The 9,580-nt window shown below is 54.3% G+C and overlaps 2 protein-coding genes across 2 annotated transcripts; one reads left to right on the top strand and one right to left on the bottom strand.

Moving 5' to 3' along the window:
- Positions 1–4,981, bottom strand: VOLCADRAFT_106274 (uncharacterized protein; the record flags this gene model as incomplete). The annotated part of the gene is made up of 10 exons (XM_002954054.1): positions 1–483; positions 520–832; positions 1,022–1,170; positions 1,220–1,524; positions 1,736–1,819; positions 2,231–3,010; positions 3,065–3,726; positions 3,892–4,050; positions 4,428–4,478; positions 4,561–4,981. The coding sequence occupies 10 exons, from the start codon at positions 4,979–4,981 to the stop codon at positions 135–137; spliced, it is 3,273 nt and encodes a 1,090-aa protein (XP_002954100.1). The 3' UTR covers positions 1–134.
- Positions 4,982–6,980: 1,999 nt separating this feature from the next.
- VOLCADRAFT_94976 (uncharacterized protein) lies at positions 6,981–8,179 on the top strand (the record flags this gene model as incomplete). Its single annotated transcript, XM_002954140.1, has 3 exons — positions 6,981–7,043; positions 7,399–7,488; positions 7,982–8,179. The coding sequence occupies 3 exons, from the start codon at positions 6,981–6,983 to the stop codon at positions 8,177–8,179; spliced, it is 351 nt and encodes a 116-aa protein (XP_002954186.1).
- Between the last annotated feature and the right edge of the window lie 1,401 nt (positions 8,180–9,580).

The raw sequence follows: 9,580 nt of genomic DNA, 5'->3' as shown, positions 1-9,580 counted from the left end.
ACAAGTATGCACCGTGAATGACGGCCCAAGGGCGATCGTGCCCTAATGAAACAGCACTGGTCAGGTGGGGAAGCCTCGCGCTGAATACGCGGGACCCACTCCGTCAAGCGTGAGGCGTGTAGGTGCTGTGAGGGCTAGGCGAGCGTGTCTGGGGCGTCATCGTCATTGTCTTGGACCGTGACGGCGGTGGGCGTGTGTGCGCTGCCTGCGCGTTGCCGCCTCATCGCGTAGAAGGCCGGGCTGGCGGAAGGCGGCCCGCACAGCACATTGTAGCCGCCTGGCCCCCGAGCCTTGAACTGCGCGATGTAGAAGGCCTCCATCCGTTGGGCCAGTGCAGGATTGGCGGTGGACATGAGGCGCGTGAGCGAGAAGTGGTCATGGAAGGGTTGGTAGCGGCTGGCGTCCTCCTTCATCCGGCTGGGTGGGTTGCGGGCATGAGCTTGGAAGCGGCGTTGAGGGTCCTGTGACTGGCCGACATACACTCTGCCGGTGGGAGCGCACGTGATGGTATACAGTCACGTGCGGGGGGAGGCACTTGAATCTGGCTCGGCGGGGCTGCTTGCGGCTCGCTTGGCTGGCGTGGTTGTGGTCAGGAGGGCGCCCGACGCTCGCGCCTGCTGCGCGGCCGTCAGCACCGAGCGCGCGAACTCCTGGTCCGTCTTGAGGACGGTGCCCGCGTCCATGCCATAGTCATAAATGAGCTCTATGGCGGTATCTGCTCGCAGGCTGCCGGCAGCCGCGATCCACAATTGCATGACCGCCGCATGCGTCGCGGTCGCACGGTCCGGCATGTCGCCTTCGTGTATTGCTGCCGTGATGTTGTACAAGTACGCTGCAGGTGTTGGGAGGGAGGGAGGGCGGATGTGAGGTTGGCGGGATGTCGGGAGGGAAGTGGAGGCATGGAGTGGCGAGGCGTGACAGGAAGGGATGCCGTGGCCACATGGCCGGACAGATGGAGAGCGGGCACGGGGCACGGCAGCGGGTGCAAGCGAGGAATGAGCGGCAAGGCAGCACGACTCACTGCTGGCGGGCTTGACGTGGTGCTGCTCCAGGAACTCGTCCCTGTACTTTCGGGCTTCGGCCAGGAGCACGTTGAACTCTGCAATGGTGTGGTTAGCGCGCAGGACGTCCTCGCCGTGACAACCCATGCTTGCCAAGAGCAGCTGCTGCCTGACGGAACGAGGGCCAGCAGCAGGGCGTGTCAGGATGTTGGATGCACGGGACAGGCGGAGTGGCGCGTGGGCGCGCAGCAGGAGTGGCAAGCGTGCTGTGTGGCAGGGTGCGGCGCGGCAAGGCGGCAACTAGCAACGGAAGATGAGGCGCATACTTGAAAGACAGCGGCCGTCTCGGCACCCCGGATGGCGTGGAGCGAGCGCGGCCTCCGCCTGTTGGCGACGCCGCTGCTAGTTGCGCCCACAGGTCGGCGATGTGGACGGGCGGCTTGGCTGACGCGCCGGCCGAAGAGCCCGACGGCCCGCTCGGCGAAGGCGCGCCGTAAGCGCCCAAGTCGGTGGGCGGAAGGGACTGTTGCGGGAGTTGGGATGGGCGAGCCAGTTTGGGAGGCATGTTGATCGTGGTTACCAAAGTAGAAGTGGGGTCAGCGAAGCGAGAGGCTGGCTGGCTGCCGACCGCGAAAGCGAGTTTGGTATATAAGCTTAAAAATGGAAAGAGGTGAATGTATGGAATGGAAGGCGACACAGGCCTGCATTTATACAAGTCGCGGCACCGTACGAACCGGACGCTTCAAGGGGGCTGGGTGAATCGGAAGGGCGCCGGAGGAGTCGGTACGTCTTCGCATGGTGAGCATGGGCGTCGGCAGCTGCGGTAACGGGTGGGGCGCTGTGGCAAGTGGAATGCGGCAATGAAAAAAGCGCCATGGAAATGGCAGGCGGACAAGCGGAAATGTGAAAGCGGCGTGTTGCTCCCAGCACATCGAAAAGCTGTTGCATTCCAGGTGCGGCGTGCAGCTCGCCCGCTCGTCGGTGAACGCGAGCTCGGACGGGAATGGGGTGTAAAGTATGGAATGAATCAAGGTGCGCTAGGAGGTGAGGCGACGGGACTGGGGTCATGGTGCTGACGGCGCTGCGCAAGTGCATGGGCGTGAATAAACTTTCGGAAATGGGCTATGTTACGAAGCGCGATAGATGCTCGCGGCTGGCGAAGAATCCCCGGCGACAAACGCCTGCACATCAGCTGGACAAAGGTATGGCAATGGGTGATTGGGTGGGACCTGTTCAGCAACGGTGAGGAACTCCCTGACAAGCGGGTTGTGCTGCACGCTCCATCCCAGCACCTCCTGCAGTGCCGGGGGCAGCGTGTTGACGCGGCGTGTGGAGTCGCGTGCCCAATCCAGGACCAGCGCTTCCATGCAATGCTGCTGCCGAAGCTTGCCGGCAACAAATCCAAACGCTGCTGAAAAGAAGCCAAGTCCAACATCCACTAGGCCTATCCGCAGTTGGTCAATGGCGTCCAAGGACACGATGGCCTTGGTATAGTCTGGTGGATGGAAGACCAGATACTCTGCTCGCTCATTGCCACTGTTCGCTGGATACAATGGAGCACAGTGCGGACACAGGTGCCACAGGCCTTCGGATGTTGTTGTGCTGCCGGCGTGTAAGCTGTTGTGGAATGAGTATGGCGCAATGGCAGCACCGACAGGCTCGACAGTGGCCCAGCGCTTGAGGTCATCGTGCAAGTCGGTGCTGGTGACACCACACATGGCGCACACCACAAGTGCACCGGCCAGCAGCATGCTTGTGACAGCGCTCCAAGCCGCGAGCCGGTCAGAGATGCCAAGTCTGTGGCCGGGGCCACTGCGCCAGGATGCTCCGAAGTACCCAGGAATGTTTTTCTCAGCATCTGTTACAGCAGGACTGGGCAATGGTCCGTCAGATGGTCGATGATGCTGCTGGCGTGTTGGCTGTGCAGCGACCCGGCTGCGCTGCTGTGGCTGGTGCTGCTGCTGACGCCTTTGCTGCTGCTCCTGCCGCTGCCGCTGCGGGGGCTGCTGCTGCAGCGGTGAGTGTTGCGCTGACTGCCGTGTGACTGCAAGCAGCCGCCGCACCTGAACCGCAGGTTCATGCTGATCAGCCCATTCTGCCAACACCTGCTGCACAGTGACCTCAAAGCGGCTGTCCATCGCCTGCAGGACAGCACACACTTGACCAGCCCGCTCGGCTGACGGTGTTTCTGACATGCAGAGGCCAACCGTGCGACAAGCCGCGACAAGATGCTGGCGGCGTTGCCCTGTCCACACACCCGGCACCATTTCCAGCAGGCGGTAAGGCATGGGGGCACCAGCGAGGCCCGCCTGCCGGATGAGGCACACTTCTGTTGGCGCTGAGCTGGAGCCCCAGTAGCAGATCTGCAGCCCAGCCGGGTCAAACACTGTGATCGCAATGTTGAAGGCATGGGCAAGAACCGCCAGCTCCACGTCGCCTGGCAGCAGCCGGTGCTGCTGTAGGGCTTCACCATATTGCGTCGCCGTGCAAGTGCTGGGGAGGCTGCTGGCATGGGCGTGTAGCACTTGATAGTGCATCGACTCCCAAGACTCGGCAATGGCAGCCACCACGGTCGCCAGCAGAATTTCAGGCGCAGGCACATCAGTGGCGCCCGCGGCAATGAGGCCATGTCGCACGCAGTCCAAACACGTTGCGTGGGCATCGAGCGGCACGACAGCACAGTTGCTAATGTCGCTGCGAGCATATAGGGGCACCCGGAGTTGGCCTGCATAGCAAGCATCAGCAGGGAGCCACATTATCAACATGATGCATGTGGACATGGATGTGGCTGTGAGCAGTGCCTTCAGAACAGGCCTCGCTGGATTTTTGCGATGTGCTGCATAGCATGTCACACTCCGCGGATCACATGCTCACATTGGCACACGCTTACTGGTGCTGCTGGATGGCTCTGCATTCCCAACGCGAACGTCGGTTGGTTGTTCATCGATACGCATGGATGACGTGTCGGCTGTACTGGTATCGGCCACGTCACCACACACGCAGCCATCATGTGTATGCGCCACACGGACTTCCGCGGCACCCTGCGGACCTGTAGGATGGGGTATTATGCAGCAAACAGTTACACAACCATTGTAGCTGTACATGGACACGGTGGGCGCTTGAAATGGTCCTCGTCATCCCACTATCCACGGTCACCATCTTAGGAAATGGCACCATCTTACAATATGGGTTTCTGAATAGAGGGCGGACTAATGCGGGCAGGTGCTTGATGAGCGGTCCTTCCATATACCACTGCCATAACCACAAGTATGCCGCCCCTTAGTCTGGCCTCACCACGTAAACGCTGACAGACATGACTTACGTACTGAAAAGAGGCGGACTAATGCGGGCTAGTTTAGACGACAGGTCGTGCGCCAGTACCACGGCCATGACCCAAGCTATGCCACTCCCTGTTTCTTGCCTTACCTCGTAAACGCAGACCGACACCCCTTGACCAGAAGTGCGCCACATTTTCATCTGCTGGCGCACATGCATGCTTTGTGGACTGGTGTAATGCGACCAACTTCAATTTGTGCTCGGCAAGCGCGCCACTGCGTACCGGATATGTTCGCGATGTTGCAGAGACGCTGCACCTCGGCTTCCGTGCGCAATGCGTAAGATGTTTGACCCCGCCGACCAAAACTGCACGTGCCCAACTGAAGAAAGTTACGGTGGTTGTCCAGCAGCTTCTGAGCCTGCTGCTTGCTGAGGTCCTTCCGGAGCTGCTGCAACACGGCTAACGCAGGAGCGGCCATATGCACAGAAAAAACCTGCTCCAAGTTTTCTGCGGCGTCCATTTCAGTTACACAGCTGTGACCGATTTTCCAGTTCTTATGTTTAATTTTGTGTATGCTATCTTTAATTTGCGACAGTTTGTATTTTGACTTCAGACGAAAAAAGATGCTGTTTGCGTATGTAAGCAGGCGCCACGTCTTTTCGAAAAGTGCCGCTTCGCCAGGCGCTTCATCTTCCGCGGCCATTCCATGAGCGCGTGTTGATACCAAGTTATATGCTTTCAGTTACGTCAAGACAGCCATACATTCCTACGGTCCTGCTTGCCGCGTGCAACTGTGGCCAACATGCTGCCGCACAAGCGCGCTGACACACCACGACTTTTCGCCAAGAAAATTTACATACACTTGTACAGGCGCATTTTTCGAATCGCACGTGCGCATCCGCGAGGCAAAATTCGCTCCTGGCTTTGGGGACGAAGTACGGAGGGTCTATTCGGCAGAGTACGACCGGACACATTTGTGCGAGGGGCTGCTTAATCATTTTTTTACCTAAGAGTTACAGCTTTTCAGAAAGAACTAACAGCAACTACTACTATTATAAATTTCTGGCCGATCATTGGCGAGCGCAATAATGAGCGGTAGCAATCATCACTGCCAGCGCAAGGGACCCTGAACCTGGAGAACTACTTTGGACCGAGTCAAAAATGCAGTTTAGGGACGCGGTAGGAGGAGCCGAATGCAGTTTTGTTCGAGTTTGTGCATGAGGGCAAAAAGCCCCCGATTGCCCACGCCACAAAATGCAGCTCAAGCCAGGCGTTTTGCGCCTACTACATAGCAAGGGCTGGCCTGCAAGTCCAGGCCTGCTGTGCCTCTCTAAAATGCATTGAAGGCGAACTGCGTGGCGGCAAATAACATCGACTCACGGGTTTGATCAGCGTTGTGAAGGCGCATGGCGCCTTTGCACCATCTAGGGACCTTTTACGACTGCTCCTTAGCAATCCCCCCCAACATCTGCTAAGACATCCCTTGTGATCAAGGACCGCCATCGGAAACATATGTGATTGCATCATGGTGATATTATACTCCTGGCCTTCCACGAAATGCTGAAGTGCATGTAGCGCGGCGCTGTCATATGCATGTGTACTGGACTTGTCCCACCAACTCTTGGTGAATCTGGAGCCCACTGTATCTGAATCTGAGCCCACTGTAACAACCACACACATGAACCGAGGACCGAGGACCGAGGATCTTTGAATAAGGCCACAGTGTGTGTGTGTGTGTGGTTATTACAGTGTTGCCACAGTGTTGTGCGGGAGGCGTTGTAACGATCGCATTCACAAAACGCGCATGGAGAAGCATGGTACGAAAATTGAAGTACGAAGGGTTTATGTTTATTTAAATAGTCAGCATTTATACGCATCACAAAACGTGGGGGCTGTGATATTATTGCTCTTTTCCCATACGTATGTAATGCCGAAGCCTCAATCATTACTTACTATCAATGTGTTTACGAATCCAGAGCTACACCCATAAGTGTAGCAGGTATAGAAGTGACAGCTTATAATTCAACATTTTACAGGAGAAAAAGTCCTCCCATAGTCGGTTGAGGCGAGGAATGTCTGTCCCAAGCACGCCTTCAGAGCCTTCAATGGCCAATTCGTCAATTTCATCTTCTGAGATTCCATTAACACCAGGACCTTGGTAAGTAGCTCTCGAAATGTTTTCCTTCATTAAAGTCCCGCTCATACATATCCCTAACTCAAGCATATCATTTTTTCTCTTCAAAAAAGATGTCTTTCATATGCCTTTTTGTATGCCTTTTAGTATACAGCTAAGATTTTGGAAGGTGGTGGTCCCACGGGACCATCAAGTAGCGCCGCCGCCGCCATCGCCGGACCGAGGTGCAGCAATCCTGAAGCCTTGCAACAAGATTTCTTCGACACAGTATCATCAGAAATCTTGTTGTAAGAGTATCCATTGCTTCAGGATTGAGTTCTACCTGCTGGTTGCTGTTGTAGCTCGGTCCCGCGATGGCGGCAGCGGTGCTAGTCTATGGTCCCGTGGGACCACCACCTTCCAAAATCTGGACTGCGTCATCACTGGAAGACATACAAAAGACATAAATGAAACGCATGTTATTCTGACGAGAAATTATGATATCCTTGTTAAGATATACATGTGCGAGAGCTAACGAAGGAAAGAATTTCGAAAGCTACAACAAGCTCCTGGTGTTAAAAATAAGGGAATGTCAAATGATGCAATGGACGGAATGGCGAAACAGCTATTGAAGGCTCTGAGGGCGTGTTCGGTAAGACATCCTTCGCCTAAACCGATTACGGGAGGGCTTTTTCCTCCTGTAAAATGTTACATTAAAAGAAGTTGTCAGTTCTATATTCTCTTCCCACACCCAAGGAAATACACTTCCCCTAGTTACCCCCTTGGTGTGTATTACCACCACCCCACATGGGGAATCTGGAGATGGGGGAGATCGTGTTAGATAACTTGAACTGTGCAATGAAAGGGGGATTAGACAGGGGTGAAGGGAGTAAATGAGCTGCTGTGTGGATTGGTCTTTGTTTTTTGGGGGATACTTTACTCCTGTTCCCCCAGGGGGTGTTATCTTTTTACACATACATACATATACACATTGTCCACACACACAGACAGCCACCTTCCCCCCTCCCCTGGGGGAACAGGAGGAGCACTTACATACCGACAGCCTTTCAGTATCAGCAAATCAGCTATTTGTCCAGGTCAGCAACTTTATGCCAGCTGTACAATAGCACTACTTTACTACTTTTCCGCCGCCTTCACAACTACTTTTCTACACCTACTGCTTTACGGCTTGGCAATACTATTTCTTTTTTTTAGTTCTGGCGGCTTAGGAAGGTAGTCTTTCTGACATCTTCACTTCTTCATCTCGAGGTCACGGTCGCCACGGACGCCTTTCGGTCAGTACTACGTTTGATACTCTCTTGCCCTGGCAGCAGCTTCAATTTGTGCTTCGTCTTTCCCCCCTCCCCTCTCTGGCTTTCAGCACTGCTGGAGGGTGATGATGAGGGGTTCGATTTGATGAGGGGAGTGTGGCACTGCGGAGGTGAGGTGTGATGGTACATAATTCCCCCCCCTCTCACACACACACACACACCTTGATCAGAAATTGTGATGGCTATATAACACAAAGTGAAGACTCACAGATTTGTTGTAATATCGTTATGTATTCCCGTCCTGTTATACTGCCTTCAGGACCTCAAGGAAGATCCCAGAGCCTTGCTTGTATGGCAATTGGGGCTGTGGGCCACTGCACTGAACATCCAAGGAGCTGGAGGGTGTGGCTGGCCCTATAAATGCTGGCCGCTGAAAAGGCATCTCAAGAAGCTGGCGGTTGCACTTAAAAATATATCCGTACCGTGTACCAGCTACTACAGCCCCACAGTAACCTGATGCCGTGGCCAGGCTTAAACTCCTTATTCATAGTTTTTGTGATTTCTTGTGCTGCTTAGAGGAGCAGAAACGTGGTTTATGTAAGACATCTATCCGGTATACTGTGGTGGCTACAAAGATTTCTATGATGCCTTGCTTTAAATTCCTCATCCTCATGAATATATGGGCATATTATTTTACCACCATATCTGGCATGTGTGATAGGTGCTTCTGTACCTGTTGTATCTAGTGGGGTGGTGTTGTATCCTGTAAGCTTACTGTTGAGCTCATATGTGTGTGTGTGTTACATGGTTGGGGGTGTGTGACCCGAAGGCCCAAGGGCAATACTACAACGCCTAAAAGCCACGGAGGAAAGGAAAAACACCACACATCAGCCCAGACTAGCGTCCAAAGGGGATAATTGAGTTTTGGTGAGCCCACATATGTTCCAACATCCTTGCAAGACGTGCAGGTTCCCATTTCATGGCCTCCAACATGCTCTGTTGATGATCGAATCCCTCTTCAGCACGAATATCATTATAGGCTGGGCATTCCAATAACACGTGTTTTTCATCCTCGATTCGGCTATTAGTACCATAACAGTGGCAAAACTGCTGCCCCCTGGGGACATGGTACTCGCCCCTTCATGCTCTGTTTGCCTCCAAAGCCCAGCAACATAAACGAAACTGCATTAGCTTACGATGTGCTATACGAGGAAAACCTTAGCATGTGTTGGCCACATGACGGCTGCGGCTCCCGAAAAGGCCAGCCCCATCCAGTGCTTACACTTCGCCATTTGCACTCACGGTTGCTTCCCATCTGATGGGTACTCCTCTGGCAAGACAGTCAGACGCGTATGGTCCCAGCCGCTCATCAAACGCTCTCTTAGTGCCGTTATCATCACTCCTTCGGGTAGAGGTCTACTCAACAACCAGTCAACACGCTCCTTTATCCCCACGACTTCTTGCGGTATTCCGTTCAAAATGTTGCACTCCAAGAAGGAAAACAGTCGTAACATTGAGATTCCCCAACCCTCCCATTCCGGGTTGGTCAGGGCATCGGTTATCTCCTGCCGTAAAACTGCATGAGCAATGGATCCCACTTGCTTTTGAAGGCGGTTCCAGAAACAGAGGATCTGCTTCACCATGTAATATTGTAAGGGGAGTTCAGCCAGCTCCGCATACAACAGCCTGTGGGATGGCCGTGCCATCCCCACTACCTGCCTCATGAATAAAATCTGCAGCTGGACTGCGCTATCCTTCAAACAGGCTTCGAACATGCCCTCCGCAAGGTTGGCTTTATCCCGCCGCCTTCCCACCAGTGTTTTTGTTTTCATTTCTGCCGGTTAATTTTCCCGTCCGAACGGAGGAATAGGTTTTTAGTCGCGGGAATAAAGGTATTCCGAATCTGTAAGGCGCTGGG

This window comes from Volvox carteri (genome assembly GCF_000143455.1).
Source record: "Volvox carteri f. nagariensis unplaced genomic scaffold VOLCAscaffold_40, whole genome shotgun sequence".
Lineage (NCBI taxonomy): Eukaryota > Viridiplantae > Chlorophyta > Chlorophyceae > Chlamydomonadales > Volvocaceae > Volvox > Volvox carteri.
The sequence above is the reverse complement of the archived record's forward strand: the minus strand, read 5'-3'. Positions and strand labels throughout refer to the sequence as shown.